Source organism: Triticum aestivum, chromosome 4A (assembly GCF_018294505.1).
Source record: "Triticum aestivum cultivar Chinese Spring chromosome 4A, IWGSC CS RefSeq v2.1, whole genome shotgun sequence".
Classification (NCBI taxonomy): domain Eukaryota; kingdom Viridiplantae; phylum Streptophyta; class Magnoliopsida; order Poales; family Poaceae; genus Triticum; species Triticum aestivum.
The window spans coordinates 62,304,006-62,323,772 of NC_057803.1; the positions used below are offsets into that span (position 1 = coordinate 62,304,006).

General features: G+C 41.9%; 1 protein-coding gene across 1 annotated transcript; it reads left to right on the forward strand.

Annotated features, from left to right (window-relative positions):
- The first annotated feature begins 8,629 nt into the window (after positions 1-8,629).
- LOC123085146 (uncharacterized) lies at positions 8,630-17,994 on the forward strand. Its single transcript, XM_044506745.1, has 14 exons — positions 8,630-8,912; positions 8,986-9,034; positions 9,725-9,902; positions 11,723-12,045; positions 14,140-14,239; positions 14,319-14,622; positions 14,699-15,190; positions 15,278-15,373; positions 15,470-15,518; positions 15,603-15,725; positions 16,653-16,754; positions 16,839-16,930; positions 17,014-17,167; positions 17,386-17,994. Exons 1-14 carry the CDS (start codon positions 8,758-8,760, stop codon positions 17,629-17,631), a joined length of 2,463 nt encoding a protein of 820 aa, XP_044362680.1. The 5' UTR covers positions 8,630-8,757; the 3' UTR covers positions 17,632-17,994.
- Positions 17,995-19,767: the final 1,773 nt, after the last annotated feature.

The following is a 19,767-nucleotide window of genomic DNA, read 5'->3' on the forward strand; positions in this document are numbered from 1 at the left end:
TCCTTGATGCACCACTAGGTGACTGACCTATTGCAGGAGCAGATGCAGACGTTATGAACGTTTAGCTAGCTCAATATGATGACTACTTGATAGTTTAGTGCACCATGCTTAACGGCTTAGAATCAGGGCTTCAAAGACATTTTTAACGCCATGGAGCATATAAGATGTTCCAAGAGTTGAAATTGGTATTTCATACTCATGCCCGTGTCGAGAGGTATGAGACCTCTCACGGTACTTTGCCTACAAGATGGAGGAGAATAGCTCAACCAGTGAGCATGTGCTTAGATTGTCTGAGTACTACAATTGCTTGAATCAAGTGGGAGTTAATCTTCCAGATAAGAGAGTAATTGACAAAGTTCTCTAGTCACTATCACCGAGTTACTAGAACTTAGTGATGAACTATAATATGCAAGGGATGACAAAAGTAATTCCCAAGCTCTTCGTGATGCTGAAATCGACGAAGGTAGAAATCAAGAAAAGCATCAAGTGTTGATGGTTGACAAAGACCACTAGTTTCAAAAAGGGCAAAGGAAAGAAAGGGAACTTCAAGAAGAACGGCAAGCAAGTTGCTGCTCAAGTGAAGAAGCCCAAGTCTGGACCTAAGCCTGAGACTAAGTGCTTCTACTGCAAAGGGACTGGTCACTAGAAGCGGAACTACCCCAAGTATTTGGCGGATAAGAAGGATGGCAAAGTGAACAAAGGTATATTTGATATACGGATTATTGATGTGTATTTTACTAGTGTTCATAGCACCCCCCCGGTATTTGATGTTGGTTCAGTTGCTAAGAGTAGTAACTCGAAACAGGAGTTGCAGAATGAACAGAGACTAGTTAAGGGTGAAGTGACGATGTGTGTTGGAAGTGGTTCCAAGATTGATATGATCATCATCGCACACTCCCTATACTTTCGGGATTAGTGTTGAACCTAAATAAGTGTTATTTGGTGTTTGCATTGAGCATGAATATGATTTGATCATGTTTATTGCAATACGGTTATTCATTTAAGTAAGAGAATAAATTGTTGTTCTGTTTACATATATGGTTACACACCCAATGAAAATGGTTCGTTGGATCTCGATCATAGTGATACACATATTCATAATATTGAAACCAAAAGATGCAAAGTTAATAATGATAGTGCAACTTATTTATGGCACTGCCGTTTAGGTCATATTGGTGTAAAGCGCATGAAGAAACTCCATGTTGATGGACTTTTGGAATCACTTGATTATGAATCAGTTGATGCTTGCGAACCATGCCTCATGGGCAAGATGACTAAGACTCCATTCTCCGGAACAATGCAGCAAGCAACAGATTTGTTGGAAGTCATGCATACTGATGTATGTGGTCCGATGAATGTTGAAGCTCGCGGTAGGTATCATTATTTTCTGATCTTCACAGATGATTTGAGCAGATATGAGTATATCTACTTGATGAAACACAAGTCTGAAACATTTGAAAAGTTCAAAGAATTTCAGAGTGAAGTGGAGAATCATCGTAACAAAATAAAAGTTTCTACGATATGATCGCAGAAGTAAAATATTTGAGTTATGAGTTTGGCCTTCAGTTAAAACAATGTGAAATAGTTTCACTACTCACGCCACCTGGAACACCACAGTGTAATGGTGTGTCCGAACGTCATAACCGTACTTTATTAGATATGGTGTGATCTATGACGTCTCTTACTGATCTACCACTATCATTTTGGGGTTATGCATTAGAGACAGCTGCATTCACGTTAAATAGGGCACCATCTAAATCCATTGAGACGACACCGTATGAACTATGGTTTGGCAAGAAACCTAAGCTGTCGTTTCTTAAAGTTTGAGGTTGCAATGCTTATGTGAAAATTTTTCAACCTGATAAGCTCAAGCCCAAATCGGAGAAGTGCGTCTTCATAGGATACCCAAAAGAAAATGTTGGGTACACCTTCTATCACAGATCCGAAGGCAAGATATTCGTTGCTGAGAATGGATCCTTTCTAGAGAAGGAGTTTCTCTCGAAAGAAGTGAGTGGGAGGAAAGTAGAACTTGATGAGGTAACTGTACCTGCTCCCTTATTGGAAAGTAGTTCATCACAGAAATATGTTCCTGTGACTACTACACCAATTAGTGAGGAAGCTAATGATGATGATCATGTAACTTCAGATCAAGTTGCTACCGAACCTCGTAGGTAAACCAGAGTGAGATCCGCACCAGAGTGGTACGGTAATCCTATTCTGGAGGTCATGTTACTTGACCATGACGAGCCTATGAACTATAAGGAAGCGATGATGAGCCCAGATTCCGCTAAATGGCTTGAGGCCATGAAATCTGAGATGAGATCCATGTATGAGAACAAAGTATGGACTTTGATTGACTTGCCCATTGATCGGCGAGCTATTGAGATTAAATGGATCTTCAAGAGGAAGACGGACGCTGATAGTAGTGTTACTATCTACAAAGCTAGAATTGTCGCAAAAAGGTTTTCGACAAGTTCAAGGTGTTGACTATGATGAGAGTTTCTCACTCGTATCTATGCTTAAGTCTGTCCAAATCATGTTAGCAATTACCGCATTTTATGAAATATGGCAAATGGATAAACAAAACTGCATTCCTTAATGGATTTATTAAAGAAGAGTTGTATATGATGCAACCAGAAGGTTTTGTCAATCCTAAAGGTACTAACAAAATATGCAAGCTCCAGTGATCCATCTATGGACTGGTGCAAGCATCTCGGAGTTGGAATATACGCTTTGATAAGTTGATCAAAGCATATAGTTTTATACAGACTTGCGGTGAAGCCTGTATTTACAAGAAAGTGAGTGGGAGCACTACAGCATTTCTGATAAGTATATGTGAATGACATATTGTTGATCGGAGATAATGTAGACTTATTCTGCAAAGCATAAAGGAATGTTTGAAAGGAGTTTTTCAAAGAAAGACCTCGGTGAAGCTGCTTACATATTGAGCATCAAGATCTATAGAGATAGATCAAGACGCTTGATAAGTTTTTCAATAAGTACATACCTTGACAAGATTTTGAAGTAGTTCAGAATGGAACAGTCAAAGAAGGAGTTCTTGCCTGTGTTACAAGGTGTGAAGTTGAGTAAGACTCAAAACCCGACCACGGCAGAAGATAGAGAGAGAATGAAAGTCATTCCCTATGCCTCAGCCATAGGTTCTATAAAGTATGCCATGCTGTGTACCAGACCTATTGTATACCCTGCCCTGAGTTTGGCAAGGGAGTACAATAGTGATCTAGGAGTAGATCACTGGACATTGGTCAAAATTATCCTTAGTGGAATAAGGATATGTTTATCGATTATGGAGGTGACAAAAGGTTCGTCGTAAAGGGTTACGTCGATGCAAGTTTTGACACTAATCCAGATGACTCAAAGTCTCAATCTGGATACATATTGAAAGTGGGAGCAATTAGCTAGAGTAGCTCCGTGCAGAGCATTGTTGACATAGAAATTTGCAAAATACGTACGGATCTGAATGTGGCAGACCCGTTGACTAAACTTCTCTCACAAGCAAAACATGATCACACCTTAGTACTCTTTGGGTGTTAATCACATAGCGATGTGAACTAGATTATTGACTCTAGTAAACCCTTTGGGTGTTGGTCACATGTCGATGTGAACTATGGGTGTTAATCACATGGTGATGTGAACTATTGGTATTAAATCACATGACGATGTGAACTAGATTATTGACTCTAGTGCAAGTGGGAGACTGAAGGAAATATGCCCTAGAGGCAATAATAAAGTTATTATTTATTTCCTTATATCATGATAAATGTTTATTATTCATGCTAGAATTGTATTAACCGGAAACATAATACATGTGTGAATACATAGACAAACAGAGTGTCACTAGTATGCCTCTACTTGACTAGCTCGTTGATCAAAGATGGTTATGTTTCCTAACCATAGACATCAGTTGTCATTTGATTAACGGGATCACATCATTAGGAGAATGATGTGATTGACTTGACCCATTCCGTTAGCTTAGCACTTGATCGTTTAGTTTGTTGCTATTGCTTTCTTCATAACTTATACATGTTCCTATGACTATGAGATTATGCAACTCCTGTTTACCGGAGGAACACTTTGTGTACTACCAAACGTCACAACGTAACTAGGTGATTATAAAGGTGCTCTACAGGTGTCTCCGAAGGTACTTGTTGGGTTGGCGTATTTCGAGATTAGGATTTGTCACTCCGATTGTCGGAGAGGTATCTCTGGGCCCACTCGGTAATGCACATCACTATAATCCTTGCAAGCATTGCAACTAATGAGTTAGTTGCGGGATGATGTGTTACGGAACGAGTAAAGAGACTTGCCGGTAACAAGATTGAACTAGGTATTGAGATACCGACGATCGAATCTCGGGCAAGTAACATACCGATGACAAAGGGAACAACGTATGTTGTTATGCGGTTTGACCTATAAAGATCTTCGTATAATATATAGGAGCCAATATGAGCATTCAGGTTCCGCTATTGGTTATTGACCGGAGACGTGTCTTGGTCATGTCTACATAGTTCTCGAACCCGTAGGGTCCGCACGCTTAAAGTTCGATGACGGTTATATTATGAGTTTATGTGTTTTGATGTACCGAAGGAGTTCGAAGTCCCAGATGAGATCAGGGACATGACGAGGAGTCTCGAAATGGTCGAGACGTAAAGATCGATATATTGGACGACTATATTCGGATATCGGAAAGGTTCCGAGTGATTCGGGTATTTTCGGGAGTACCCGGGAGTTACGGAAATTCGTATTGGGCCTTAACGGGCCATACGGGAAAGGAGAGAAAGGCCTCAAAGGGTGGCCGCACCCCTCCCCATGGGCTGGTCCGAATTGGACTAGGGAGGGGGCGTCCCCTTCCTTCCTTCTCCTTTTCCCTTCCCTTTCCTTCCCACCTACTCCTACTACTTGGAAGGGCTCCTAGTTCTACTAGGAAACGGGGAATCCTACTCCCGATAGGAGTAGGACTCCCCTAGGGCGCGCCATAGAGAGGGCCGGCCCTCCCCCTCCTCCACTTCTTTATATACGGGGGCAGGGGCACCCCAAAGAGACAACAATTGATCTCTTGATCTCTTAGCCGTGTGCGGTGCCCCCCTCCACCATAATCCACCTCGATCATATCGTAGCGGTGCTTAGGTGAAGCCCTGCGTCGGTAGAACATCATCATCGTCACCACACCGTCGTGCTGATGAAACTCTCCCTCAACACTCGGCTGGATCGGAGTTCGAGGGACGTCATCGAGTTGAACGTGTGCAGAACTCGGAGGTGTCATGTGTTCGGTACTTGATCGATCGAATCGTGAAGATGTGCGACTACATCAACCGCGTTGCGCTAACGCTTCCGCTTTCGGTCTACGAGGGTACGTGGACAACACTCTCCCCTCTCGTTGCTATGCATCCCCATGATCTTGCGTGTGACTAGGAATTTTTTTAAATTACTACGTTCCCCAACAATAATCGCAAAGGAGCATCGCCGAAAACCTCCATCTCCGCACCAGAAGCTATTTTCGAACCCTTGCCGCCGCCATTTCCCATCTCATCTCCATAGCCACCACCATCACCATCACCGCATTAATCCATCTCTAGGTTAACCATACTTGTAACCGTGTATTGCATCTGGCAACCATTGTAAGACATATTATCAATAAAACATTTCTCTTTATGTCTTTTTCAATGATTTCTTCATTGGATCCGATCGCCATGTGTGAGTAATTCTTTAAAGAAATGGGTTGAGACATAGCCTTCTAACCCTATGTGTTTGTATGAGGGATCGATAGAATGACTTTGAATAACTGTTATGTATGCGTGAAATAAAATATCATCATAGTTGTCTCTTGTCTCTTTCTCAATCTTCGACCCTGTAAATACACATGATCACGGAGTTTGATCAAGGAGATTATTTGGGACCTCTATTATTTATATTAGGTCCCCAAAACATTTCCAGCATATATATCATTATTTGGTATTGCTCCAGTAACCCCGAGACGCTTCCAGTTTCTCTTGAAACAATTTATTTTATTCCCAAATCTTTTCTGCTAATGTTTTCTCATATTCCTTAACTCCTACAAAACTCAACACATCATAATCCCTTAAGCATGTGACCCTGCAGATTCGGTAAAATATAGACATGAATGAAAACACCATTCGTTCAATGATCAACAGTGGAACCATTGACATCCACATTGATCCCTATACTTACACGAATGATATTCGAGTGAACCATCGATTATTATATGTTATTCCCTTTGCTTTGCGACACGTTACAAAACTCGAGGCGAGATATATTGGTATCCCCGTGGGAGCAACACATGCTCACTATATCGATCTTTCCTCGTTATCTGTTTCATTCTCTTTTCTCGTTCTCGTGTTCCAGCATCCCCGTGATCAATTCACTCTTTGTATGGCTAGACGATGAGCCGTCACACTAAGAGGGACATAAGAATATCTCTCCGACATCGACAAAGCAAATCCCAGTCTCGAGCTATCTAGTTTGTCATCATACGTTTCCGATGAACCCGTAAGTTGTCGTTATGATCACCCTATTACGGATGACGTTTGGACCAACCCCAAAGCGCAATGTCCAGTATGGAGTACCTTGATGCTCTCATGGTCTAAGGAATCATACATACGTTAACTCCTGCATTATGAACTATGGGCTCTATACAATATAATCTCTAAGCATGACAAACAACTTGGGTCAATTTAACTTGAGTGATCTACCAACATTGTGCTCTCAAATGTAACTGGCATATCCCCATGATTAGGAAACCAGAATCATCAAATTAACACTTGAGCTAATCTTAGAGGCAAGAATAGGAAATTGGTTTTATCGTTTATACTTCTACATGTGCTAATGAGTTTTCCTCTGAAACGCATATTAAAGAACCACAACAGTTATATCAAAGTATATAAACATTAACAATAAACTTAAAAATAAATAATATAGGTATTATTACCTTTGGGCATATTCCCAACAACAATCCCCCTACTCTTATATTTCTTTACAGAGGGAGTAGATGCGAACATGCTCCTAGGAGTGTCATTGATATACAATTTGTATGTGAACCACCGTGGTGGGTCCGCCCCGAGTGAGAATTTGAGGGGTTGTTTGATTCCTAGCAACGATTTCCATACATTGTCACACCTCAAATTAGGGATGTTTTGCAAAGTCGGGTGGCTGTTCGATTTTGGCCACATGCCAGACAAGATTGTTTTCAACAAAAACACCATGTATGCTGAAAACTTTAAAAAATGGCAACACTCTCTTATGCAAGCTAAAATGTGGCTAAGAATATCGGCACTAAGCATGGTAAGTTTAGCAAAATTCATGTGGCAAACTATGACAAAGCATCCAAGTAGGATATGGTGGACAGAAGCGCGGGCATGAGGAGAAGTTTAACATGTCCAGACGCTTGGGCATTAATTTCTGTTTTCCAACCATGGAAAGTGGACGTCATTAGCCATGGAGTAACTGGATTAACCCCCTTGGTGGTATCGTTAGGTGAGAGGATCACAAACTATATATGTGGCTAGGGAACAATATGGACAACTGCATGAACCATTAATGATTAATGCCAACTATTGCAGGCAGTCGGAAAGCGTCCGAGACCCTCTCCCCTTGAGTTTTTTTGGCAAGCCCTACTGCTAAACTCTATTCTAATCTCCCTAGCATGCCCAATAAACGTTTGACATTCAAACGATGATTAATGCAAAGGGAGTGCTGCTGCGGATGAGGAAGAGGAGGAGAAGGCAACGAGAAAACTCATTCTTTGACTCGCTAACTAAAGACATGGAGTCTAAGGGAACGTTTGGATTTGTAGCCATCCTTACTTGCTAGGCTAAGCTCATCCAACTAAGTTGAGCTGTAGCCCACTAGAACATGATTCATTATTTGGTTGTAAGACGACGAAGCACGTTCTACTCAGTTAGTTGTGATATTTTAAAATAGAAAGAAAACTAGAAATGCAAGTAAACAACTATACACCTTCCTTAGACCGCGGGTTCATTAGCGAGCAGTTTGCATGATGAAATCACATGGTTTCTCCATGCCTGCCCGCGTGAGAGAGCCACTTTGGCTTGCCTCCATTGGTAATCCTTTGTTTTTGCGGGGAGTTGGTAAGCCTTTCCTTGTAGTAGTAACCGACAAAATCATCACTAAAAGCTAGCGTTTTCATGTTTTTAAACGACACCAAACGACAAACTTTGCATGGCAAGTCTAGAATAGTCTTTGCTATACATCCAAACGCCGTACCCTTGAATTTTCGATGGGAGTTGCTACGTGTGCGTACCACGCATGCACAAGCGCATCCATGGGATATATGTGCTCTCTTCATAGATCCAAACATACCCTAAAATACTACCAGCAAAACCCATTGAATAATTTTTGCCTTGTTTCAGGCCTATCTTCATCTGAACCTTCTGTCGTTTTTTTAGGCTGCAAGTCCCCGTTTTACACCAAAACCAGATTTTTTTTGAGACAAACAAAACCAGATGAAGGGAGTACATTTTTTTTATGACGATCGGATGGAGGGAGTACATGAAAGCCGTGTAATCTGATCACGGGCCAAAATGGACAAAACCAAAACCCTAAATTCGAGGCCTGCCTGACTAGCCCAACTTTGGGCTTGTTGGGTGGCATTGAGTTAACTGAGCCCTCCAATCATATCGCCAAAACTCGATCTACTCGCAGTATCACAGTTCTCCTCGCCTAAATCTCCCTCCTTTCTCCCGCTCTAACCCTAATCCGACAATGGCCTTCGACATCGACTCTCTTCCTCCCCTCCTCGGCCCCGACCCCGACTCCGACTCCGACTCCGACCACCTCCCCCCGGCCCCGCGCCGTGGCCGCCCTCTTCGGCCTCCACCGGCGCCGCGGGTGGAACCCTCGCCTCCGGCGCCTGCCAGGTACGTGCGCGCCTCGTTCTTGTCCTTCTGCCGTGCGAGATTTTTCGTGTCGTGATCCCTTTCTGGTTTGCAGGTGCGAGGCTACCCCCGCCCCGGAGGGCACCGGCGGAGCGGCCCAGCAGGTGCGGTTCTTCAACGTCTTATATGCGTGGTTATTGGAAGTTGCAATCTTTGCAGATTCCATCTTCCTGGGTCTCGGGGATGGCTTTAGGCTTCATAACCACATTTCTTGTTAAGCCTTTCTTTCGTGGATGTGCCACTGCCCATGAATTCGCTTATCTCGAAAGGAAATTTTGTTTTGAAGTTTGGCAAGTGGACAATTGTGGTCAGCACGGGCTTTCCCCAATTTTTGCATCCCTGCATCATCTGTGGACCTAATTCCGTCCACATTTTCAGCCATAAAGATTACTCCATCCGTGTCATAATCCATGCCTGTCAGGGCATTGCCACCTTCTCTTAAGATGGAGTATATATATATTTTTTGAAGTAGGGAGGTGGCAAATATGTCATGTATCCTGATACCTCACAAACATTGCCGTGCCCTGCTTATCTAGCTACCCATTTCCATGCAATTGCTTTGACTATGCCTATGAACCTTCTTTTATCACCTGATAATGAAGAGAACTTTGTTCTACGTGCGCACTTGCTGAAATTAGTACCATACTATTCATTACCAAGTTGAGCCATTCAATGATCTGCTCTTGTAACCTTTAAATGTGCCAAGATCTTTCCTACGAAGCAACGGTAGTGGAGCTGCTTAGCAACATGTTAAATTACTTATTGACTTTTGGATCGTGCTTGTCATATTGCAGAGTTGGCCAGGGTTACCAAGGGGTGTGGAATTTAACCCCAGCGACAGTGATCTTCTATGGCATCTGGCTGCAGAAATGGGGAATGGCCTGGCTCATCGTCATCCATTCATCAGTGAATTTATTAAATCTGGTGATGAAGGTGCAAGATTTGGCTGTACCCATCCTCGAGATATGCCAGGTATGTTTACTCTTTATGGGATGTATTTACCGAAAATGCACCTTGAGACATGGTGCCAGGCAAGGTCCATATCTTCATGGTTCAATCCTCTAAGATTCATGCTTTATTCATACAACGATTCACGTATAAACTCAGAGGGAAATGGAACGATGGTGTATTAAGGTTGTATTCCACAGCGCAGTAATGACACAGACCCACCTCATTTACCCACTGGCGACACACTCTCATTTAAGCTTAGCAGCTGTTCACAGATTTATGCACCAGGGATTTATTACCTCCACCTCGCAGCTCCCCCTCTCTCATTCAGTCATTCTTCTCCCCTCCCCTTCTTCCTCCTCTTGTTTACCCTCGTGCTCATGTGCTGCTGTATGCATATGCACAATAGTTCATCGGCTCCTCCATGGTATCTGAGATCCAATCATAATGTGTGTACAATGTTGTGTAGGATCATTTGATTGTTGTTAGCGGGATATGTCAATTTTGTTGGGCATTTCATGTTTACGGTATGTATTAACATTGAATAGGGACAATGCTGAACAGGACCGTCTTCATTGCTCTCCTCGCAGCAAAAGCATGCCAGCAGATTAGTGCCTCTGATGAATCAGTAGAGCACAGTGATGGCCTAAGGTCTGGCCATGTAATCTTTTGACCAAGCAATGACTAAACAACGCTCCCAGTTCCTAAATTCCAGCTCTGATCTCTCTGAAATCCTGCTACACTATATTTCTCTCCCAGTTGGTTCAACCTCTTAGTCATTTGCATGGTCCTCATCCATCTCCACTGAAGACGGCCACTACCCTAATGGCCTAATCAAGAATCCATTGATCTATTAAGAGGATAACTATGTAAAAGACGATAGATTATATCTCCCTCCTCTATGTAGTTTATTTCTTCTTAATCAGCATCAATCCATAGCGAGTTATTAGCTTTAATTATACATAGCGGGTTATTAGTTTTAATTATGCACACACTGCCAGAGACAGAATTTATGTACCAACCGTCTGGACAACTACTAATTAGTACATAGAACTTTTTGTACCTCATTATTTCCCCTCTCACTTATTACTCTCGTTAGCCGGACGTAACAAAGACCCCATCGACGTTGCGCATACTAAATATTGTCAGTGCATGCACTATCAATGCAAATCGTACATGTTGCTGCTCAGTCGCCAGTGTCAAGGTGCTTTGTATAGATCACCCTCTGACGAATCCTCCTCTGTCACCTCAACCACAGTGTCTAACCGAGTAGTATCAGCACTGAAAACAACTAAATCCTGGAACTGAGCACAACTCCACGATCCAGACGGATTACCATCTGTCCATCTTCTCTCCTGCTAGAAATTCCAGAAAATTTGTGCAGGATTGTTAGAGAGAGATGCAGTCCAGTTAATGCAGACCGTTGATGTGTCCATTAATGGTAAGCGTGTACACAAACCAGTTAATCCAGAAAATTTGTATTGACGGTCTGCATTGACGGTTTGAATTGGTAGAGAGAGATGCAATCCAGCCAGAAAATTTGTACAGGATTGGTAGAGGGATTACTATCTGCCATCGATCTTTATTTGGATTCCAGTTAATGCAGACCGTCGATGTACGTATTGCACTGTTTGCCCAGGTATTACTTATTTGCGTAACAATCGGCTCCGCGTCGTATTCACTAAGCAGCTATATTAAGTAGGAATCTGCATGCACTGGGAGACAGACTTTATATCATCCTCGCTTGCCGCCATGTCCCAAAAGTCCACTCTGATGTATTTACATCTCTTGTTTGCTTGTTTTGTCACTAACTAGCAATTGTACATTTGGCTGCAATCCTACAGGTATGAGGCAAGATGGACATGCATTGTACTTCTTTCACAAAAAAATAAACTTAGACAACAATGAGAATGACAAAGATATCAGCTGGCAAAAAAATGGCCCCTCTAGATCTATTATCTTGGATGGGGGTCTACGAGGTTGCAAGGAAACATTTGCCCTATACACCTTCAAGAACAGCCCTCGGAGAACTGATTGGAAACTACATCAATATTATATCAAAAACACAATGGAGAATGAGGGCGAACTAGTGCTTTCAAAGGTATTCTACAAGTCACAGAAAAGTCATTGTGAATGCGCTGCAAAAGCTTCTGTTCAATCTGCACAGGTATTATTTGTTCTTACTTCCATTGGTACATCACAGTTAAATTTTCTCGTGAGGGGGTGACCATTATTATCTACACCATTTTCATCTAGTATTTTGGTTACGCAGTCTCATCACGCACTGGAAACTGAAAAGTTCCCCTTTCAAGTTGGTGAAAGTGGCACCATGAAATTTACACAGTAGTTAAAAAGAAGAAGAAATGAGTTGCTATTTATGATTGTGCTCAACAGTCAATTAATGGTGGGTTTCAGTATTTGACTGTTCACATCATAATCATATGCATAGTTATTTTTCAAAGATACCAGGAATACATACCATAGTTACCAGATTCGCTGGGAGGGGCCTCGAACTCCGATCTATATTGAACGATCCAGATCAGAGTTCGAATTCGCTCGGTTCGATCTGAAATCGCTGTCTGATTTGTCAAACGCCAGCGGGGACTAGATGGCAGCCTAGACCCGGTGGCCGGCGCAGCAGACGGTGGTCTGGCAGTGGCCAAGATCCGGCGGCCGGTCTGTCGTTGTCGTGCAACAGCAGCCCCTCCTGCTCTCTGCGGATGCACGGCGGAGGACATGCTACTCTCCATCTACAGGATTATGAGCAGGAGGGGATTACAGGAGAGAGCAGCGGCGACTTCCGGTTGTTGGGAGCTAGCAGGGAGAACGAGCAGCATACGCCGAATCGCATGGAGGCAGTGGCGCTGGCTTAAGCTAGAGGCTATCGGGAACTACTGGAGCAGGTCGTCGCCTTGTGGGCCTGTTTGTGCTGGGCCAACCTACATTCTTTTCTATTTTTCATTTAGTATCGATCTAGGATCTTCTGTGGCCATTTGCACGCGAATCTTAGTAGCCCTTTCTGAATCCAAGATAACAAGTATGCTAACCGGAGCTAGGATCTCCTGTGGCTATTTGCATGCGGATCTTATAGTAGCCTTTTCGAAATCCAAGACAGCAAGTTCGTGAACCGGATCTCCAATTTGCGGATCAAAGATGTACCCCCCCCCCCATCATGGTTTTTGAGTTGCGACTAGTCAAGTCGCCGCCAGCCCTGCGGCTCGGCGATTAGTCGACTCAAGTCGCTGTATAGTCGCGAGTCGCCCTGATTTCTAGAAAACGACTTGGCGATTAGTCAGCGACTCAAAAACCATGCCCCCCATCGAACCTGATTCATAGGATGTAGCAAATTCGAATTGTGAACCGAACGAACCGCGAATCAGGTAACTATAATACATGCTATTTATTATCCCGACAACAAGCAGGGTAATGTTATGCCGATAAGTTGTTACTTTTGATATTATTGTCTAGTTTTTTATTATTATCATGTAAACGTTGTTGCGAAGATACTTTCGCCTATATAGAGATAAACACGACATATCTCCTCATTCTTTTTCTGAGAAGCTAAAAACTTATATCATTCCTTTTTGATGAAAGACCACAAGGTATATCTTCCCATTCTATCCCTGGCTTAGCCAGCTAGGGCGGGACAGATCTTTATGTTACATTTGTTCACTGATAACCTGTTCTCACTAAACTGCCTGTTAGGCTTCATTTTCGGGCCATATTGCAGAATTTTTTGTTTTTTATACAGAATGACATAATTTTGACCCTTTGGCCATTGTCTGGTTCTTTTGAAATGTTCTCTTGTTGTTTTATGTTTATTTATTTGAACCTTATTATCCTACTTGAAATTGAAAGATGAACTTTTCAAAGTAATGTTGCTCCAGCACTACGTAGAGAAGTAATGATATTGTATTTGGCCTTTGGAGCTTTTTGTATCAATACCTGCTCTTTCTCCTATATTTTGTTTTGGTATCAATTTGATTGTCGTTGCACTAGTTATTATTTCCTGTTCTGCATTCCTTTTGTCATGTTTAATGCCTTGTGCTTAACTTTTCAGTGTAGTTAAAGTTTCATTATTACCCTTAAAAAATTCGTTGTAGTTTATCTGACTGTGGTAAGAGCAACTCTTATGTATTTATTACCATTTTTTTAACTTTTAGAAATCATCAGGCTTCCTACTTTCTAAAGCTTACAATGCTTGGTTTTGTAGGTTGTCATTTGTAAATAGATGGTTAATTCTTATGGGGTATATGTGCAGGATAATTCTGTGACTGATGATGATTCCAGAGAAGAAAAAGAGGACGCACAATTGGAAAAACTTTCTGTTAATATGGCTACTGAAAGTAATTTTGTTGAAGGTTTTGATCTTCATTTGTAGTTTTCTTATTTTAAATGTACTTTCTGTTCCAAAGATTGTGACAGTGATTTCCTTTCCAGGCAATGGAAACAATCAGGAACAGATGCTGGTTGAGATGTATCCTGATCAGGACAAACCATGTTCCCTCAAACATGTTTTGGATACCGCAGATGTTAATCATGAAAACCAAATTAATGATCAGGCTGAAACTGAGCTGGATCACATGTCTCTTCAAGACCGCTACCGAATCCTTCTAGCAGACATGCGTTCTTGCTCTGCTAGGGTATCTGCTGAAAAGTGTGCTTTGAATGATATGGGAAATTCATCCATGCAAATGGATGCTGAAACAAGTGGGCCAGTTCCCAAAAGTGAGAGTGAGGAAATGTATGGATCTTTTTAGCTGTTATGACTTTATCCCTGTTACGTTGATTAATGTTCTGTTTTGCAATGTTGATTACAGAAATCACGAAGGAACAGCCTACAGGGAATGTTCTGTGAATGACAAGGAAATTCCAGTTGAAGATACTGAAGGTCCAGTAAATGACAAGGCTTTTAATTCTAGTGCTGAGCTCTTATTAAGTCAAACACCGGCTTGTGGAGATGAAAACGTTCAGCTGGCACCGAGAAATTCTGGGACCTATTTGGTTGATGTAAAAACGGAGCCTGCATTGGACGGTTATGCGATTTATCCTTCTGAATCTCCTGTGAAATTTCAGCACTCAAACAACGATGGCCTCAAGGTCTCTGGTTCTATTCTGGAATGTGTGCCAAAAGATGCTGAAGACTCACTACCATCTTTAGGAGTAAAAAGTGAACTAAGTGGGTATGAGTTGCCTGGCTTATGTGAGAACAGCTTTATCAGTAGTATGGAGCCTATTGTGAAAAAACCTCACACCAGAACTCTGAACTGCAATGGGGGCCTTGCACCTTGTTCTCGACAAAGGAAGAAGAGGTAAATTGCAATCTACGCAGTATTAGTACTTTTTTTAATGTTCACACAGTATTTCATATTTATGCTTATAAAAAATGACATTCGCAGGGATTCAAGTGAAAAGGTGCTTGAAGAAGATGGTTACAAAAATGATGAGGGTATTCCTTACCCTTCTAGGCAAAAGAGGAAGAAGAAAACTGCGACGTATGTTACATGGTCTAATTGTTTGGACTGCATGGTCTATTTGTTTGTACGTTAATGCTATCTTTGAAATTATGCTTACAGAAACTATGTGTGCAGGGATTCGATTGAAACAGCTCTTGAAGAAGATGCTCCAGGACTTCTACAGGTACCTTTCCGCTACATACATAATTCTATCTAAAAGCAATAACGTCAGCTTTGTGATTCTTTGTGTGTCCTTTCCTGCCTGTAGATTCTTCTGGACAAAGGAATAGTGGTCAAAGAGATTAAACTTTATGACGTTGTAGAAGACGATGAAATGCTTCCAGATTGCACAGAAAGTGACTTTCAAGACCTTGAAAATGTGATTACAAAAGTAAGCTGTTCTAGAGTGCTACTTAGTATAACACGAACTGATGCTTCTTTTCTTGAAAAGAAAATAGCACTTCAGTAAAACATAGTATATAAAATATTTTTACTTATGATACATAATTTAGCAAAAGGAGGCGCTTTTTGAACTGCAAAGTCACTTTGCTGAGGGGCGGTAGCAAAAGCCAAATTGCTATATTTACGATTGACTGCTGCAATACCTACTCACCTTACCTTACAGAAGATCATGTGGTTTTCTAATAAATGGTCTGTGAACAAATCCAGAAAAAGAATTGTTGTATGCTATTTCTTTTGTAAATAGGTTAATTTTCTTATCTTGAATTAATTGTTCTCTGAGTTTAAAAACTCAGTCTCTGAAAAAATGGAAATCATATTAATTATATCCAGCATACATTGATGTTGAAGCTTCCTGTTAGCAAATGCTATCATTCGCAAATACAGAAGTACAGAACATTGAGGAGCTGCCAGGTGCCCATATGAAATTCTTCAGCTTATAGGGAGTGGGACCCTAAACATAAAGCAGTTCGAGAAAGAAGTCTATACCGCTGGCACTGTACGGACATATTGATCTGAAAACATAAATACAACAACAAAGCCTTTCAGTCCCAAACAAGTTTTGGAGATCTGAAAACATAAATGTACTGTAGAATTCCACAAATGGACAAGTGATCTCTTGAATATACTGTTTTGAATAGTCCTGCATTTACCATCGTGTACTCTTCATTGAGGTAGATGCTTCCACGAGTTAATTTATGTAATTGGTAAATTAGTAAACGGATACAGCTCTTGTATATGCATTCTTAGCTGCTGCAGTTGTATCTTGGTATGATCTAATGTATGAAAAGTATTTGCTGTGCATTGGTATTGGTAATTTTTTCATGTAATTATGACACTGCTGCTCGTCAATGTGCAGTTGTTTCCACAAAGAACATCCTTGTTGAAGTCCGTAGCCAAGCATGGGAAGGGGGGGAAGGCTATTTACTGCTTAGCTTGCTTAATTTCTCTCATTGAGCAGGTATGAATCCATCTCCCTGGATAATCTGTGCATTTTCCACTTGATACAAGCTTCTTTAGCTTGATACAGCGCTATCTCTTGTAGTCGCGCTATCTTCAGTTCCGTGATTGTCCTGTGGAGTGGGGATGGTGCAGGGATTTGCAATCCTTCATTTTTGTATTTAAAAGCCATAATAGGTGAGTTTTCTTACCTTGTATGCTAGTCAACATGGTGATTGATGTGTATAGTTATGCAACTCCTTTGTAATTTTTTTACACAGGCTAGTTCTTGAGCGTCCTGAATATGGTTATGCAACTTATTTCTTTGAAATTCTGCAATCAGTGCCAATAGAATGGCAGATCCGAAGGATGGTTACTGCTATGAAGCTTAGTAGCTGTGGCAGGACCGCTCTTATTGAAAACAGGCCACTATTGGTAAGCTTTTTTGCTCCCTGTTTCTTTCACCGTCTTGTGCAGCAAAACTTGTGGCTGACAGTGTGTGTACAAATGCTTATGTATATCTTCAACCTATCAAAGTAAATTTAAGGTCGCCATCACCCAAGTTGTTAACTGTGTGTTCAGTTCCAGCAAATCTTATGTTTATGATGTTCGTTCTGCTTCCATTGGTGTAATCTAAATATCTTCTTGTTCAGATCGGTGAAGATTTATCAGAAGGTGAGGCGAAGGTTTTGCAAGAATATGGTTGGATACCAAACACTGGGCTTGGGACGTTGCTGAACTACCGCGATCGGGTGGTTCATGACAGGTGGAACGAGAAATATAGCACAGATTGGAGGATGAAGATTGGAAAGCTTCTAATGAATGGTTATTCTGAGGGGGAATTGATCATAACTCATGTTCCACTGAATTCAGAAGAAATCAAGTTGGAGAATCCTTGATGAGATCTCCACTGTATACATGGGCTTGTGGTGGCGTCCATAGACAACCTTCCTCTCGGTGGGTGTTGTAAAGTTGTAGTGTTCACCATGGATATGTCAACATGCTGTGGGTATTCATGTGCACCTGTATGTATGACATAGTGTTCGTTTAGCAGGCGCTGCAAAGATGGGGTAAGGCCAGCAGTCGCCATGTGAATAACCTTATTATGTCATAGGAACATGGAGAAGGCTGCTAGCGAGTACTTAGCTAGTCTCATCGAAACTGAAATGGTGTACTGTAGCGTATGGGTCCTGGAATAAGTGAACAGTACTGTATCTGCTGTAACAAGAAGATGGTTTATCCATGATGACATTAACTTTTAAGTGTTTTGGTATCCTTGTTGAAATGGAAATGTTGATCATCTGACGTTAGCTGGCACGGAGGAACTGACCCGACGCCGCACGGGGGCTGAGCTGTGGCAGCGACCGTGGGGAAGTTCCTCCTCTTTTTTTAGTTCATTTCGTACTGGAGTTATGGGGGATAATCATCGCAGGTATTGGTTAGCGTGGGATTGGCCAATTCTTGTCAGCTTAAAAAAATAAGCTGCCTCCTTGCCAACTTTTTTCATAAGCCATCTCTTTATTTATTGAGACTTCTAAACTAGTTATAGAATAACTAATTTAGAAGTCTAAACAAATTTTAGGTTTAACTTGGGGAGAGGCAGCTTGTGTTTCAAGCTGCCTAAAAGAATTGACCCTATGTCTTAGCAATGGTTTGCGCTTGATTTTGATCAAAGGGGAAAGCACTGTGTGGTCATGTGTTGCTTCACCAGATCGATAGAACGAGCAGATGAAGGAGGCGAGGATGGTAGAGTGAAGGCTATTTTTTTTCTCAAAAACAAAAGAGATGAATCCCATAGGATTGTCGTCCTACTGATTGCAACAGAGGGGATCTTACTGATTGTAACAGAGGGGATGAGGAACATTTGCAATGTTCATCATTGTTTGTGTATCCATTACGGCAATCATTGTGTATTCATGACGGTAGTTTTGCTTGTTCATATAGGTGTTGCCTCTTGCTGATTGCAACAGAGGGGATACGAAAGATTTGCCATGTTCATCATTGTGTATTCATCATGGCAATCTTTGTGTATTCGTGACGGAAATTTTCCTTCTTCATGTACTCCCTCTGATTCGAATTAAATGACACAACTTCAGCACAACTTTGTACTACAGCTGCGTCAATTAATTTGGATTGGATGGAGTGGGTATTACCATGGCAATTTTCTATGACATATTTTAGGCTGGCAACTTGTGGTCTCAAAGCCTTGTTTTGAGCTATTTCCCCTTTCATGGCCACATTTAGTTGGCAACTTTGGAGTAGATCTATTGTGTATTTGATAGGTTTACGTGGCAATAATAATGTTGCACACATACACTAAATTATCAACATAGTTACCATACATGATAGTCCCTTGTAGCTTTATTTTAACTTAGTGTGGCAACTTTTTTGTCTAGGGGGTTAACACTTTATCATGACTAGTTTTAAACTCTATTATATAGGTTGTCAAGTTTTCCTCCCCTGACCCTAGGACGCTAGGAAAAACTCTCCCCTTCAGACCCCACCAACGAGTCCGTGGGTTTGTCTTCTCTCTCCCAGCCACTCCGGCGGTTGGTGGCGGGGAGGGGAATCTCGGTGTCTTCGTTCCAGTTAGTAGTTCAGATTAGGATTTTTTAACCCTAGCAGGTGCAACACTCGGGCAGATGGCGGTGCTTCTTCAAGTTTGTCTTCCGGGCTCCGATTCTTCTCGAGTTCGTCCGTCCGTCCTAAGTTAGCGGAGCTTCGAAGCATATTCCTACCGTCTCTTTGGGGCAGTGAGTTCCGGGTCTCGTCATGTGGCGAGATTTGGTGTCTGGTGCTTCAGATCTATGCAAGGGTTCAATGGCGATGACCGCAGCTCCAGGACGTTGGTCCTTAGGGGCACGTACACGAAGACTTCCCGGCTGTCATTGACAGGGTCAATCCGGCTCTGGTAGAGGAGCGGCGACAACAATGCGTTGGTGGCTCGTTCTGGCGGCAGTAGTGGTTGTTCGGTAGTCTCGGAATCTCGATGTAATTTCTATTATATTTGAGATGCTTTGTACTTTAACTGACCT